This window comes from Megalobrama amblycephala, linkage group LG13, assembly GCF_018812025.1.
Source record: "Megalobrama amblycephala isolate DHTTF-2021 linkage group LG13, ASM1881202v1, whole genome shotgun sequence".
Lineage (NCBI taxonomy): Eukaryota > Metazoa > Chordata > Actinopteri > Cypriniformes > Xenocyprididae > Megalobrama > Megalobrama amblycephala.
In genome coordinates this window covers 30,061,909-30,078,923 of record NC_063056.1, presented here as the reverse complement: position 1 = coordinate 30,078,923, position 17,015 = coordinate 30,061,909, and the positions used below count along the sequence as shown (strand labels likewise).

General features: G+C 38.5%; 2 protein-coding genes across 3 annotated transcripts; both read left to right on the top strand.

Annotated features, from left to right (window-relative positions):
• Positions 1-340: 340 nt before the first annotated feature.
• Positions 341-7,645, top strand: zgc:66448 (uncharacterized protein LOC327401 homolog). Its single transcript, XM_048152205.1, has 2 exons — positions 341-824; positions 3,891-7,645. The coding sequence occupies exons 1-2, from the start codon at positions 443-445 to the stop codon at positions 7,427-7,429; spliced, it is 3,921 nt and encodes a 1,306-aa protein (XP_048008162.1). The 5' UTR covers positions 341-442; the 3' UTR covers positions 7,430-7,645.
• Positions 7,646-10,005: 2,360 nt separating this feature from the next.
• Positions 10,006-16,950, top strand: si:ch211-261d7.6 (zinc finger protein 850). 2 transcript variants are annotated; one of them, XM_048152401.1, is made up of 2 exons: positions 10,006-10,480; positions 11,709-16,950. In XM_048152401.1, the coding sequence occupies exons 1-2, from the start codon at positions 10,123-10,125 to the stop codon at positions 15,887-15,889; spliced, it is 4,539 nt and encodes a 1,512-aa protein (XP_048008358.1). In that variant the 5' UTR covers positions 10,006-10,122; the 3' UTR covers positions 15,890-16,950. The 2 variants fall into 2 exon arrangements, with proteins under 2 accessions (XP_048008358.1, XP_048008359.1); XM_048152402.1 differs by having other exon boundaries at positions 10,012-10,480; positions 11,742-16,950.
• The last annotated feature ends 65 nt before the right edge of the window (positions 16,951-17,015 follow it).

The window sequence follows — 17,015 nt, the reverse complement described above, 5'->3', positions numbered from 1 at the left end:
CAGCTTTGTCATCAGGAAAAAAAAATGCTTTAAATTGTAATAATATTTAACAATATTACTGTTTTTACTATATTTGTGATTTTAAAAAGGGCCCCAAATTAATATTTTCTGTATTTTTTTCTGTTGATTAACAACCAGTTTACTGAAGAGTCAAAAAAATCATTATTCCTTACTAAATATTATCTACACTAAAAGGACGTGAATGCATTCAGTACATACGTGGCTGATCACGGTCATCAATACATCTGCTAAATTAATAAAACATTCTCTATATGTAATTCTAAGATGCTATTAATTCGCCGCTTCGGAACCATCAACATTAATCGAAAGGTGTCGCTTTAAATGTAGCCGCAGAGAGCGCATGTGACGTAACACACGCTTCCAATCAATCGCTGGCTTCCATGTTTTTAGGGGTGGAGAAAAGAGAAAGAAATATGTGAAAATGGCTACTGTACAGTCTGAATCCGAACATCCATTAGATAATAAACTCATTAACGGTACACTAGCTGAAAATAAACCTGAACTACAACCTGCATCTGCTACAGTCGCTGATTGTGACGCGGAGGTTTGTGCACAAGGCAGCGACATAAAGGGACCGACAGAGCCTGGTGTTCCGTCTTCACCAAGTGAAAATTCATCTCCACATGGCGCTGCTCTTTCACCACGCAACAAAGATGAATCGGGAATGTCATTTAATTGGAAATCTACGGTGGACAAGGAAAAAAAGGATGTGCTTTTCGAAAATAATAACGGTGAGCTTGCTTCAGCTGAGCCCGGAACGGATTGCGGGGAGACATCGGATCGTTTGCACAATGAAAACATCGGTAAGTACAACTTTGCATCAAGGGCAGACGGTAAATGGCACGCAGCGCTCTCTTGAATATCGCATCGACTTGTACAATTTCACACATAGGCTATATTCACCCTTGGGATCATGCAGAAACTCGTGGAGCGTTTTTTTTTTTTTCGTTTTTTTTTTGGGCAGCAATTAATTACTCTGTAATTGGCTTGTTCTAACCCAATCAGAAACAAAACTGATTGTTTAACCCTTTCATGCTTGTAGATCAAGATTCGTTTTAGAGGGTTTAATTTAGATATAATTGCATACAACTCCACAAAAGTTTGTTTAAATTAAATTTCCGAGTATCAGTTTTAATAAAAACCGTTGAATTGTCATTGTGGAACAAAAACAAACCTCTATAAGAAACAAATCATGTTCATCAGAGCCTTTCTGACATCATAAAGAGTAGGCCTATATTTCTATTGTGAGTAGAAATTTTGAATAGGCATATCCAGAACATTGGTTACAAACCTGCCACTGTCACCTATATTCAGAATGATGCATAATATGCATAATTTGCAATAAACAAAATATATTGTATCTTTATAATCAACAACTTTAAGTCAATAGTACACAGTCCTGTATCAGATTTTTGTCAGATATTTAAATACTTTTTTTGCTTCAAATCAAAGTTTGTAATGTTGTGATTCATTGTGTAGCTGGCTGGCTTGGTACATAGCTTATACAGAATGAAATTGACCTTTTTCACATTTCCAGGGTTTTCAGAATCAGAAGTCATCATATGTAAACTTCAGAAACTTCCCTGGCTCGAATTTTTCTTTTTAATGTTTTTTTTTTTTTTTTTTTTTTTTTTTTTTTCTGAAGAAAGACAAACCTAAATGAAGAAGAAAGACAAAATATTAAATGTCATGGTTGTATATTTACTCTGTAATCCACTATTTTGTAGAGGGGCGTCAAAATTACAATTCTTGTAATTTGGAGACAAATTACAAGAGGGTACAAATAGCTTTAGAATGATAACAGCATCACGATTTTATTTTTACACAGAGATCAGTTGGTCTATTAGTAAAATCTTTTGACAATCTTTGTTGCATTATACTTCAACAGTGACAGTTCAAAATGGGAAAAAGCACTTCTTGGGGTTTTTTTGTTTTGTTTTGTTTTTTTTTTGCCTGAAGGTTGCACCGCACGCCTTTATCTCAAGAAATATTAAAGATCTTTTAGTATCCTTTTAGATCTAAGGCCCAATATGGTTGATTTCCCAAGATATGGGGATCTCAATGTGCCTCCATGAGTAAATTGGTAAATTGTACACATTTTCAGTGGTCAAAAAACAAATGTGTGTCACTTTGCATACATTTGATATTTTTTTTCTTTTAAAGAGGAATATATGAAGAACAAAGAATGTTAAAAATAGAAATGTGTCTTGTTTTTCTCTATGATTTGCTTACAACATGTCTCTCCGAGTGTTAAAAGTACACTAAAATGGTCAAAGTGTGGCACATTAATTTGCTCTGTGTATTTATAAGAATGTATATTTAAATCAATTTTGGGGATATTTGGAAGAAGGGATTTTGTTAATTTGAACACTTTCTGCAGTTACAAATACACAGCATTGTAACTACATGCTGCTGCACTGACATCCCATTATCTCTGGGAATGAAGAGTCCATAAGAAAAGTTTCATAGAAACAAGAATCTAGAAGGACATTAAGATATCTTTAATACTGTGATTTGATATAATATTTATGGCACTCAGGCATGTTCTATGCAATTGTGTTGATGGGGGAAAAGATACATTTCTAGTTTCAACATATTTGTTCTTCAGATATTACTCTTCAAAAAGAAAAAAAGTATGCAACTGTATTTGGTTTTTGAAACTGAAAATGTGTACAATTTACCAATTTACTCATGAAGCCACATTGAGATCCCCATATCTCTGGAAATTAACCATATTGGGCCTTAAAAATGAAGATCCCAAGAGAAAAGTTTAAGAATTAGAATCTGAAAGGATATTATATTTAATACTTCTTGAGTTAGAGGCATGCAAAGTCAGGCACAAAACACAAGAAGTGCCATTTCCCATTTTTGAACCGTTGGTGTATAATGTAACATAGATTGCTAAAGTCAACAGATTTTATGAATAGACTTACCAATCTCCGTGTAAAAATAAAATAATGATCCTGCCATCTTTCTAAAGTCACTTTTACCACCCTGTTTCATCTGGTTCCAAATCTCAGTTGAAAACTGTCAATTTGACCCCCCTCTACAAAATAGTGAATTACTCAGTAAATATTCGTCCATGACATTTGATATTTTGGCTTTCTTATTCATTTATGTATGTTCATTTACAATGTTAATGACTGTGAAAACACATCATAACAGTCTGATAAAAAGAGTCCATGGACGACATTGGTAGTGTTCATGTGGCTTTATCTCAGTTTATCTAAGTTTTTGAATTAAATGCTCTGTTACACAAATGATTGTTTTCTAGCAGTGCTTTTGTAGGTTTCAAGCATTTAGGTTTTAAACTTAAATTAGAATAACTTTTTGCATTTTGTCTAAAGTAAAATTCTAGTATAATCTTATTTTATCTATAGCTGCTCTATAACAGATTGAAAACCTCATTAATGTACAATCAGGCATGTGCCAGCTATATAATGTAGGTGGATTTTAGCTGAAAGGTTGATGTGTTATGTTATATTGTGTGTACACAAGTGTATTTTCCATGCATGTCAAGTCAGGGCAAGTTCAGATTTATAAATTTATACAGTATATTAATTACAATATTTGTTGGTCAAACAATGGTTTACTTTTACATTTTTGCTGTTTAATTAGTAGTTTTTGTTTTATAATCATTGCACTGTTTATAAATAGCTGAAAATACACACAAGGTCAGTTAACTTAACTTTTTTTTCTTTGGCAGTAACTTTGACAGTGCTTTTTAGACTTCTTAGATAATCTACTCCTTTTTAAAAGATTGAAGTAATCTAAATAGGTTTTTACAATTATAAATCTGAATGAATGCTACCTGTTGTGGTTTTACAATGCAAATTACTTCTAATGTTTTCGTTGCTATTACTCCACAGGGCAAGAAAACGATAAAGAAGAAACGGCAGACAAAACTATAGAAAATATCAGCAAAGATTCAAAGCTTGCTATAGAGGAGGAACACTCAGCAAAACAAGATGAAGAGTCGACAAATGTAAGTGAAGACTCAAAGTCTCATGAAGAGGCAACACAAAGCACAGAAGTGGAGATGGAGGACAAAGGAGATCCCAAAAGCATGGAGGAGGTTAAGGACAACACAGAAGAGAAGGAAGGAGAAGATGAGTCGAAGAGTGACGGGAAAGGATTAGTTGTAAAACGAAGGAAAAGCCGCCTGGAATGCAATGAATGTGGTAAAAAATTCACTCGCCGGGAAACATACAACCTGCATCGACACTTTCATATGCATCAGGATGAGCAGGCTTCCCTCGTTTGTAAAGAATGTGGCATCACTTTTCAGCATCGAAGTGACCTCATCAAACACCGCAGTATTCATAAAGAAAATACCCAACCAAGTGTGTCGCATTCAAAACGCTCTACGATGATGTACAAGGAACGGAGGAGATACGTGTGCGAGCATTGCGGTATGTGTTACTCAACAATGATGCGATTAAGGCTTCATGCTTGTGAACAGAATGTGGAGAAGCCTTTTCGCTGCCCTCTGTGCCGCAAAGAGTTCCAGTATAGGGTGTCCATCAATGCCCACATGCAGAGTCACTCATTGGACAGTCCTTATCGATGTCTGGAGTGCAACAAAGGCTTTCATAGTCTGGCGACGCTGCATATCCATCAACGATCCCACGCTTCACTGAAGCCGTATGAGTGTCCAGATTGTAGTATGGTCTTTAAGCATCGCTACGTTATGGAGGACCATCGACGCAGGCATGTGGAAGAAAGAGCACACCTGTGCAAAATCTGTGGGAAGAACTTCAAATACAGCAGCCTTTTGCAACAGCACCAGTATCTCCACACCGGCCGAAAGCCTTACCACTGCTCATACTGTGGAAAAACATTCGCTTTTGCACAAAACATGCGAGCACATTTTCGCCAACACAAAAAGATCTCAGCTAGGTCTGAGGCACGTATTACAAACCATAATGTATCTCTTCAGGGGCAAGTTGGTAAAGAGAACGCAAACGTTGAGCAACAGCGCAACTGTCCTCTATGCCCTCAAATCTTTTATAAAGCATCTGAATTAAGAGCACACATGTTAATCCATGAAGCGGAGTATGAAAAGATGAGTAATGGCAAACGATTCGATAAGGTCTATGCATGCCAGTATTGTCCTCTCAAATTTCAGACAGAATCTCTCCTGCAGTCCCATTCACAAACGCATATGACAAACATTTTGGGTATCAACACGACTCATATCACAAACCAGGTTAAAGCGGTACTTGAAAAGCAGGATATTGGTATGGATGAGGCAGATATTGACAGTATGTCAGGAGTAGGGGGTTTGGAGAACCAGACGGAGAAGAAACCGTTCAGGTGTCGAGACTGTGGAAAGTGCTTTCGTTACCGTTCAGTGTTAGAGCTCCACATGCGCATACACAACAAGGGTTACCAGTGTCAAGTGTGTAAAAAGTCCTTTAGATTTAGTAGCTATTTGCAGCAGCATTCGATTATCCACACCGGCAAGAAGCCATACAAATGCCCAGACTGTGGTAAGGATTTTGCATTTCATCATAACATGAAAACACACCAGCGGCTGCATCAACAAAAGCCGTTTCGCTGCACGCAGTGCCGTAAAGGCTACAGCGATGAGAGTCAGCTCCAGCGGCACATGCTTTCCCATACAGGTGAGAAACCTTACAAGTGTCACCTCTGTGACAAGAGCTTTGCTTTGGCCTACTTGCTCCGAGACCATCTAAACACTCATACAGGGGAGAGACCCCACCGCTGCCAGGAGTGCCATAAGTCCTTCCCTTGGCTTAGCAGCCTGCTTGTGCATCAAAAGATTCATGTGCGTAAACGGCAAGGTCAGAGTCACGGTTATCCACTGTCCATACATTCTCAAAGAGGTAGAGTAAGTACCGGCAGGAGAGGTAGGCCGAGGTTAGATCGAGACATTGGAAGGACGGCACCTCTACCTGGTAGACTCATACAAGAAACACTGTTGCCAAATGTGGTTCCCCAACAATCCAGTAGCTTCGATGCAAATAGACCTGAACACATGCAGCTGAGATCACAGCACTTGCAGACGAGAAATCATTCCCAGCAGGTTCCAATGCAGCAAGAATGGCAGCTACAAATGGCGCCTTCAGAAGAGCTGCTGCTCTCTCAGAAGCCCACGAGTTCCTTGGAAGCCCAGCCAACTAATGCAGTGCAGATGCAGTGGTCAGGAAGTCACCTTAAGACTATCTTGCCTAAAAGTGATGGTCTCCCAGAGCTCATGCAACCATCTCAAGCTAATGTACCCATGTCAACACAACCTAATCATTACTCTGAGATAAATGTATCTGAAGCAGAGCAAACGGGCAAGCATACTTCTCTCTGGGTGAATACACCAAATTCCACTCTGCAGAAGACGTCTTTAGAATCACAACACCACATGGACAGGCCTTCGCCTCTGGATGTGAAAATCCAGTCACCGAGATCCATTCAAGACCTGCAGCAGTCGCAATGGCCAGTACTCTGTGATTCAATGCAAACATCTAATCCAGAGATGTTCAGTAATTCGTCAGACGATAGTAAAGTAACTGGTGACTTAGAAGCACCAACCAACAACAAATCTGATAAACTCACTCACGATTTGCAAATGCCAAATTCCTCTGGTCTGGCTAAAACCGAAATGGGTCAGGCTGGTGGTATATTGCTCTCCGCTGGTGCTTCCAGTCTACCGAATACTAATCCATGGGGAATGAAAACATCTTTAGAAATGTCTACAACTGTGAGCTTACAAGACATACCTGGGGATGCATTAGAGAAGCAGCAAAACAGACTAATCCAGCATTTGCCACAACAAATGCAGCTACAACAGCAGCTTCTTCAACAGCAGCTTCATCAGCCACAACTCCAGGAACAGCCTCAAATACCTCCTACTTGGGTTAGTGCAGCTCCCCCAAACCAGATGGGACCAGTGAACATGCCGTATACACCAGCTCATTTTTCTCTTGGGGACAGACCTCCGATGTGGGGGTTTCAGGCTGCTCCAGTTGTTTCCCAAGCCCTCGTAAATGGACCAGTTCAACAAGGCCACATCCAACAGCACGTAGCTCTCATTTCTGGCCAGCGGATTCCTCTAAATAAGCCTCCCTCTTTTATCTCACCCCCTTTTCCTCCACCTCCACCAGCTCTGAATTTACCTCCACATCCAATGCATTCTGTTGGAAGGCAACTTCCAGGTCCGTTACCACAAGGCATCTTCTTCACCTCACAGGGCAACATAAATGAGATGCCATTAATGCCACAAGTAACAAACTTACCTCAGTATGCCCAACAAACTGATCCACACAAAATGGGGAATAAAATGCCTTTTGCCCCAGATCACCTGTTCCAGTGCATGATATGTGGTTGTTCTTTGCCTGGAGAACTAGAATTACAGATGCATTATATGCAACATGCACAGCGAGATGTCTGAGTTTGATTTTTAGAAATGATATACATACAAAACAACAATAGCTCAGTTTAGACTGTCTCTTTGCTGTTTTATTGTACATTGCTGTTAAGCTGCTGGAGTGTGTCATGAAGATTTAAAATGTATTAATGTTTTTATTCAGTTATTAAATTTTCCAGCTGAACTTATATTAGTTTCGTGTGCTTTGTTACCCTCATGCAATAAACCACACAAACCAAATGAACATTGTTCAAATGTTTTTTCAAAGAACTGCAGTGTTCGTGTAACCTTTTTACGTTAAATTGCTGAAGTGATCTTATGGTCAACATGATGGTGTACAAATGTTTTAGATTAATAAGGTAAACATGTTAATATCAAGTAAATGTATGAAATTATATGTATTTTGAACAACATTTGAAATCTCTCAAGTAATTGGCATGCAGTGCCATACCTTTCTGAAAGTTGTAATGATTTTTTTCTCCTTTTTTCTTGTCACATTTTTTTCACTATTGTTAAACCTTTAGGATCAAAATAAAATTAGACCAAAAAAATTTTTTTTAAATAAGTTAACACTTTAAAGTGTGTGTATTGTTAATAAAACAGTTTTGAGATGACTGATTATTGTCTGGACCACGTAGGCACTCAACATACACAAGAGTACTACCAGTGGTGTAGCAAGTCAGCCCTGGGCCCAAAGGCAAAAATGTTTTAACAGGCCCCCTTGGTTGAAATCCCACGTGGCAGGCTCCCACCCGGCACATATGCACGTGCATGCCCAGACACATACTTGATTCAATCAAGCTGAAACCTCTGGAGAGAGGTACTAAAATCAGGCATTACAGTGACTTGAAACTTCAACATAGTTTTAACAATAACCATATTGCTCTGATATAGTGTATGGTATTATACAGGTCTATTTTATGAAATACATGCACTTTATTAAATGTTTACATAAATTTAAACAACTACTTTAAAAAGGAGTTCACCTACATCCTTAAATCAGTTTAACATGTTTTTTTGACGTTAGTATCATGAGGACTTTACATAGGCGTAATGGTTTTTATACCTAAGCTATATCATTATAATTACATTTTCAATCCCCTTACCCAGGGCTAAAAGAACACCTTAAAAAAAATGTGCTTTTCACTACTCCCATAGGGTATGATTGCAGAAAATATATATATAGGCCTATTTTTATTGAACATTGATGGAACAACAGATTTTGTGTGAAATCATAAGTGATTTGTTTTGTTGAAAGATCTTACAAATGTATGAGGTGGCAAGGTAGGCCTTTTACCCCATATACAAATACTTTAGCTAAAGTAATATATATAATATATATAATAGTTTTGAATAATATCTGAACCGAGCCGAGCCAAGTTGTTCCACAAGTTAATTCTTGTTCAAAACAACCACTTTAGCAAAGTTTCTACTATTTTCTAATTAATTTGATTATATATATATATATATATATATATATATATATATATATATATATATATATATATGTGTGTTCAGTAAATATACTGTCATTAAAATATGTTAATTTTTAAAATACAGAAGCAAAATTTATTTAACAAATTAAAGATTCTGAAAGCATTGATGGAGATCCCATAATAATTTAGTATAGCTGTACAGTAGTAACAATAAATATATTTTATTATATATGATTTCATTATAAATATGGTGGACACCCAACATAATAAATGATATTCATCATCTGAATCCAATCATGTCAACAAATGGAAAAGCTATTTTTTATCATGCCTTTTACCCCAAATACCATGCTTTTATTTTTAAAATAAATAAATAAATACATTTGCATTGCTGTCAGCGATTGCGATAAGTAAGGATCAGCCAAATTTCTACGTGTCGTGCATAGTCAAACGTAGTTGTTAAGAAAAGTGCTGAGGTGATTTTTTTGCCTTCTAGTTGTTTAAAGGTCGAATGTGCCTTTACCCCTGTGCACCTACATTGATGGCCAACTGGATTCCTTTGTTATTGTATAATGCACGTGTAGGCCTATAACACATGAAATTCATCCTGCACAATTGATCCAAATTCAAATCTCATAACGTTTTAGTCTTCTTTGAGATACTTATATACGAAACACTAAAACGGTTAATAAATATACTGTTTTAGTACTACTATTTAAACAAAGTATTTCCAATTATTCATTACGTTAGCCACATTCACATGTACGTTAGCCTCCATGAAAATCCACCCCTGAAATTTCTCTATAACAATTAATAATGAATCACTGTCGACACAGATAAATATAGTAACCACTTAACTGAAAAATGCACACAGTGAATGAAAAATAAAAAATGAATTGTAATTTCGATAGCCACATGACTCGACAAATTATAAACAACGTCCAGGCCGCTAAGCGCCGCCCATTTACGCATTAAATGCCTTACTAGGAAATGTCTATTAAAAATAGATATAATAGCTGTTATAAATTATTATCGTATTATCCACATCTTATTATATCTATATCTTATATAATCATACGGCGGACATGAATTTGTTCAGGCAGACGTTGCGTGCTAACAACCATCATGGAGCCAGAAGGAACGTCGCCTAATTAATATTCATGAGCTAAGCTTTCGCCATAGTAGGGTTCGTAAGTTTGCCTCCCCCCAACAACAACACACTGTCCTTTACCGCGAAAAGTGCTGTGCCTTTCCTATCGAGGAAAGCCTGAGCTGGCCATTATGGCTGCGGTTTATTCTGAAAAGGACTGCAGTTTGCAATCAAGTAATGAAAGCTTGTCCTCTGAATGTGAGAAAGGTGCAGCCCAAGAAGTAAACATCGATCCAGTGAGCAATAGCAAAGCCAGTAATGCTAAAAACACGGACGGAGAATTGGAATTATGTCCCCGTGGCCCTATATTGAAAGCCCAGGACCACGCCGAAGTTGTTGCAGTTCCACCAGTGAAGATTAAAGTAGAGCAAGTGGAGGAAGATGAATGTGTAATTGTACATATGGACGATGTGGAGCAAGAAGATTTGGCCGACGTGTTTAACGTTACCAATAAAGCAGACTCGTCTGAGAGACATGAAAGAACCGAAGGTAAGCAACTTTATGTTGCTGTTGACAACATCGACCAGTTAGTTCCTAGCCTCTGTTTATCTTTTGCTTTGAGAACAAACCAAGCAAAGTCACCTAAAATCACATTTTAAGAGTCTGTGCGATTATATACACACACAACATTTGCATCATATTTTATTTTCATATAATTGTACATAGTAAAGACGTGCATCTTACTTATTATGGTTTATATAATCTGCTAAAACAGCTGGAATAATTTGCACCAGCGATACGCGTCGTCATGGGGAATGACAAAACAGCAGCAGTAGGCTACTGCATGTCCATGAGGAATTTGTTTTTGTTTTAAACATGTCCTGCTTGCTGCCTGTCATTATTTCTTAGTAGACTGATTTGACAGGCATTTCACAACAGTGAAATTTTCTTGTTAGACCAATAGGCATTCTTTGTCATTATCAAACCAGCTGTGCAGTCATTGTAGTAGGCAACGACTCGTTCATAAAATCTGCTCCACCTTAAATTGTATTGCAGTATCGCTGTTTTGCAGTAGATGGCAGTCTTTACTCAACTTTTGAATTGCGCATGTGCAATATGGAATAAAAAATAACAAAGGCGAATGAAATATTGTTTTAAGCAACGATTTTCCAGTGAATGAATTCCTTTATATAATAAGTTTGTGAAATGTATATGAATATTGTATTAATACCATAACAATGTTTCTTGTTGGACCATGTGGTCGATATCATTTAAGGTGGAACAAATAATTAGAACTAGAAGCCGAATTGTTCAGTCGTTACCTGGCAACAGGTTTCTTTAACAAACCACCAGCCAGATCGTCTTAATTTACAGTTGTGCAAAATGTAATCAATGAAATCATTCTAACCTTTATTTTGTAGTTTTATAGTCTAGTTGTCATTAAAAATTGAAGTTGCATTTTTTTTCCTTATTATTTGTAATGCATAAATTATTTCTGTTGGTTACAATACACACTCTTCATGTTTTTTTTTAATAAAAAGCAATAATAAAGATTATTAACTTTTTTTTGTCTGATTTGTTATCTTATTCCTTTAAACTGTACTGTTAAAAAAATCCTTAAATAATAAATTATTTACACATTAAGATTACGAGGGTATTGTTTTTTGTTCTTTGTGATTTTCTTTGAACATTTGGAGTAAAGTTTTTTTTATCAGTCTTCTCAATTTTATTTGTTGGCTCTATACATTGTTTATTTTCCTCTCTCCTCTGGCCACAGGACTCGCCCTGACCTTTCCCCTTTCTATTTTAGGGGACTGGCCATTTCGCTGTGAGGATTGCAGTGAGGCATTTGGGAACAAGGAGGCTTACCTAGAGCATCGCAGCGAGCATATCCATGATGGTCCCATAGTCTGCCTGGACACAGATTCGCAGTGGGATGACCTGCTCATCTCGACCGACGGAGGCCGAAGAACGTTGTTCTGTGCTCTGTGTGGACAGAAGTTTTCAAGCTCAAAAGGCTTTTTCACCCATCAGCTGAAGCATCGCAATCAAGTCATTAAACAGGGGATAAGTGATGGCTTTGGTGAGGGTGCAGTAAGACAGAAGCTTTTTGAATGCAAGGATTGTGGTAAAGCTTATTCCACTGTTGGTCAGTGTCTCAACCATCAGCGTTCACATAAACAGGCCTCAAAATCTGTTTTTCACCAGCTTGCTCATCTAAAGAAAAAGTCATTTCAGTGCCCCACCTGTGGACGCTGTTACTCTCGGGCTTCGGCTCTTGACGCACATCGTCGTTGTCATGAGGTGAAGCTGGTGAAATCCAAAAGCTGTGAAACTGAGAAACCTCTGTCACTTAATGACTCTCCAGATCAAACTGAAGACAATGGCACAAGCTCTGAACAGACTGAGGAGCATGAGCAAAAAGTTTTTCAGTGCTTCTGTGGCAAATCTTTTCGCACCATGTGTGGCCTCAATACTCATCAGAGATTCTCAACCAGCTGTTCGGAAGGGAAGGTGAAGGAAGAAATTAAGCATCCGTTCGTTTGCTCTGAATGTGGCAAGACCTTCGTTAGCTCTGTGGCTCTGTTGTGCCATCAGCGTTGGCATAAAAGACGGGCAAAGCTTGGCTGCAATGGCCAGCCGTATAAATGTACAGAGTGCGGCAAGGTCTTCACCTCCCTCACTTTTTACAACAAGCATCAGCGATTGGCTCACAGTGAAGAGCTGCCAGCGAAATCATTCCTTCATCAAGTTATTCAGCTCAAGAAGAAGGCTTTTGAGTGTCCAGAGTGTGGTCGTCGGTTCTCGCGAGCATCCGCCCTGCAGTCACATCAGCTTTGTCATTCTGATGTCTTCGGTGACATCATTGAGAAGAAGACTGAGATGACCACAGCCGTTCAAACAGTAAAAACAAACCAAAATGACAATTCTGACAGTGTTGCTTTTCATTCTAAGGAGATCTCACATGCTCAAGTTCAAAAGAAAGATTTCAACTGCACCAACACAGTAGAAGAGTATGAGGCCATAGATGTTGATTATGAAATTGTCCATATCACAGCTTCAGATGATTATGAGAACAACAGTGGTTCCTCTCAGGATCAAAATCCTGATCTTGAGTTAGTGTGTGAATCAGACCAAGAGGAAAAAGATGATTTGGGCTTCAATTTAAGTCAGACAGCTGAATCTACCTCCTCCCTGCAGTTGAATACAGAGATGGATGTCAGAATTGTACAGATTGATTATGAGCATTTAAATGATGAACCATTAATAAATGCGGAACTCGTGAGCAAAAGTCGTCCTCAAGAGGCAAAGTATAATTGTCCACACTGTGATCGAAAGTTTGTCAAGGCTTTGTCCTTGCGCTGTCATATTCTTTGGCACAAGGGGCGTATGGGAAAAAAATCAGATAGGCGGCATAAGTTTGACGTAGTGACGCCAACTAAGAAGGAACTTTTAACATGCGAGGTTTGTGGCCATGAAAGTTCCTCCAAGGGTGCTCATTGTTTTCACATGGGAAAGCATGAGGATAAAGTGGCGTACAAGTCTATTTCATACCAACTTGAAAATCTGCAGAAGAACAATATTAAATGTGAAGAGTGTGGGATGTGTTTTTCCAGACTTTCTGCATTGCATTCTCACCAACAGCATCACAATAGAAAAAAGAAGTCCTTTGCTTGCTTGCAGTGTGATAGGAGCTATGCGACCGCAAGTGGTCTGTTCAACCATCAGAAGGTTTGCTGTGGCGGTGGCAAAGACAAAAAGACAAAGAATTTCAACCCAACCAAATCACTTTTGGGCCCAAAAGTTTACCACTGTAAAAAGTGTGGTAAAGGTTTTTGGTCTTTGGGAGCTTTCTGTCATCACAAACAAAACCACTCAGAATGTGCAGATGTTGAGACGAGGCCCGCCGGTACAGCCGACACTGAGAACGGTCACATACGACGGAAGAAAAGGGGTCGCAGGGGTGGTTATAGAAGAGTGCACCCTCTGAATCCAAAACAAGAACATAAATGCGAAGTGTGCGGCAAATCATACCACATGCTAGCTTGTTTTCTTAAACACAAACTTGTCCATGATGCCCAAGGTCTCCAACCTGCTGTCAAATCTTTTGACTATCAAGTCCAACAGCTGAAAAAGAACTCCTACCAATGTCCCGACTGTGAAAAAGTTTTCTCCCGTGCCATGGCCCTCCAGTTTCACATGAAAAGTCATGGCTTTGAGACTGGCCTTCCGTTGATAGACTCTGATTCGTCTGAGCGACCTCAATGCTCGACATGCTACTCTTTTTTTGCATCTGAGGTGATACTACAAAATCATCAGAAGCACTGTTCAAAACCAGAGGACATTGTGGAATGTGGGGTAATTGAGATAGAGGAGCAAGATGTATCCTCCCAAAAAGCAGAAGATTTCAGTGCCACTTCTCGTTCAGCTAATTCTAAAAAAGAGAAGAAATCTCATTCAACTTCAAATTTGAAATACAAATGTCAAGACTGTAGCAGAAGCTTTTCAGTAATTGGTGCTCTAAATTTTCACAAGCGAATTCATCGTAAAGGTCACCAATCTAAAAAGTTGAAATCCAGTCCGGCAAAGCCGTTGAAGCTTGGCAAAATAAAGCCAGAGAAGTGTTTGGCAAAATCGTCTTTTGGTTGTGCTGAATGTGGAAGATATTTTAGCACCAATTCGGCTCTTGGCACACATAGGCGATGGCACAAAGACAAAAAATTTGCCAGATTTCTCTCAAAGACCAATAAGATACGCTCAAAGAAAAGTGTGGATGGTGGACCTTATTTATGCAATTTATGCGGGAAAGGATTCTTTTACCTTTGTGTTCTTCGCCGACATCAGCTACATCACCCTTCCATGGAGGCTCAACCCCAAAAAGGGCAAGAAGTTCCTGAATCAAATGGTGTTTTTACCTGTCCAGCCTGTCAGATGTCTTTCTCAAGTGGGTCTCTTCTAACAACTCACTTTGCAGACCATCACAGCAAACCTACTGAGACTACTGAGAAACTACATTCTGAAATCCTCTCTACAGAAGAGTCGGGTCCATCCGTCAAACAATTGTACACATCCAAAATGGATGTTGCCAAATTAGAGAAGACTAAGGTACAACACCATCAGTGCTCCCACTGCGCTAAGAGCTTCTTGAACATACGTGGCCTTCGTGCGCACAAATGGCAGAAACACCACAAGGTTAGTGAACGACCCACGGCGTCTATAGAAGAGTGCTCTGCATATGCAAAGCCCTTTGCTTCTGAAGGGTCCCTTCGTAAAACGTCCAATAAGAAAGAGCAGAAACCATCTACGGAGGAGGATCCTGTACAGCACAGTCGAAATTTTGAACTTACTAAATGTTTTTTCAAATGCGATAAATGTGCTAAAGCGTTTCCCAGTGAGGAGCAATTAAACGCTCATAAGGAGGTGGCGAAGACTCGTCCGCACTGTTGCGCTCTTTGCTGCCGTGGTTACTGGACTGAAAACCAGCTGCAGCAGCATCTCGCATGGCACAATGAAGTACGTAGGCGTCTCCCAACTGAACTGCGATACAGACTGAGTGCTTCCCTGGCACCTGGACCTTCAGACAACCAACAGGCCTTATCACACAGATCAGAGTCTATAGTCAAGCTGCCTGTAGCCCTTGTAAGTCCACAAGCGAATACCCATAAGTGTCAGCACTGTGGAAAAACGTTCTTGTCACCTCGTGCGTTGCAGCAGCATCAGACTCTTCACAAAAATGAGGAGCCGTACCATTGTTCTTTGTGTTCACAGACATTTAGTGATATCAGAAATCTTATCGACCACCATCAGGAGTGCTTGGGTGCTAAAGAGCTAAAAGACAGTAGCTCAGCTTCAGAAGTAAGAGGCGCTGAGAACCTGACTTGCATTGAGTGTGGCATTTCCTTCAAACAGGAAACAGAACTGCATCAGCATTATATTGAACATGCACGTGGGTTCTAATATTTGTGAAAAAATGCATGAAGATGGATATTGGTATCTGGTACATTGTTTACTGCATCTGCACTGGTTTAATTTAGTACTTGATTCAAGAGTTTTGTTTCCTGCTGTGAGTGTTAGTATAGAGTAAAAGAGCAGAGGAAGGAAAATACCACTTTCAGCTTTTAAATTCTACATTTTTGCTGAAACTGTAAAGAGAAAGAAAGTTGTCTGCTGATTTCAGAGCAGATGTCCTCTAATCCAAATAGTGTGTTGTAATTACTTGCATAAAAGCTGTACATTTTTCTGATTCCCTTTAAAATTATCATTAGATCTCTGCAAGTGTTCCAAGAGCATCACTTTGATGCTTTTCAGTCTATTTAGGGTTTTTTAAAAGATTTATTTTCCCTTTTTTTGACTGCTCAGTTTAGTCTCTGTTGATTTCTATCACCTGGCTTGTACTTTTAAAAAGTATTTAATTTAAACCACCAAGGTGTTTGTTGGATAAAAGGTGCTTGAAGATCGTTTTTGTTAGCATTACAGCTTAAGTCTCATGTGTGGTCATGCTAGACTTCGATTTGTGATTTGTACAGCATCGGTTATTGCCTGTGTCATTGTTCCTTTATTGCTATTTTGACATCACCATTTTTGTAGTGTAAACCACATTTCTGTTGCATTTAGGTTTTGGTTAGCATTTTTAAAATGTAAAAATGTCATCTTTTGAAAAACATTTGGGGTTTAATGTTTCTCTTGAAAATGTTGTGCGCATACAGACATTTATTTCCTTTCTAAATATAATGCTATACATTCCTTGTGTAATTGCCCTGAAGTCATGTTAATGACATTAAGAATGTATGAATAAGATGTAAACTGCTCAGTAGAGGCAGGGATTTTTGTGTAGGAATGGCATGATCTTAAAGAATCATAAAGAAAATGACAAATTATTTAAACAACTGAATCACCTTGTGATGTTAAATTGAACAAATATATTAACATTCCATTTTGTTGTCTTGACTGGATGGTGAGTGTGAAGGTTTATGGTTGGTTTGTTAATAATAAAGAACCTCCTGTAATTTCCTTATAAAGTTGATTTATTGTTCATAATTTCTGTGAAAACTGTCTTATTTTTGCCTTTTTAGATGTTCAAGTA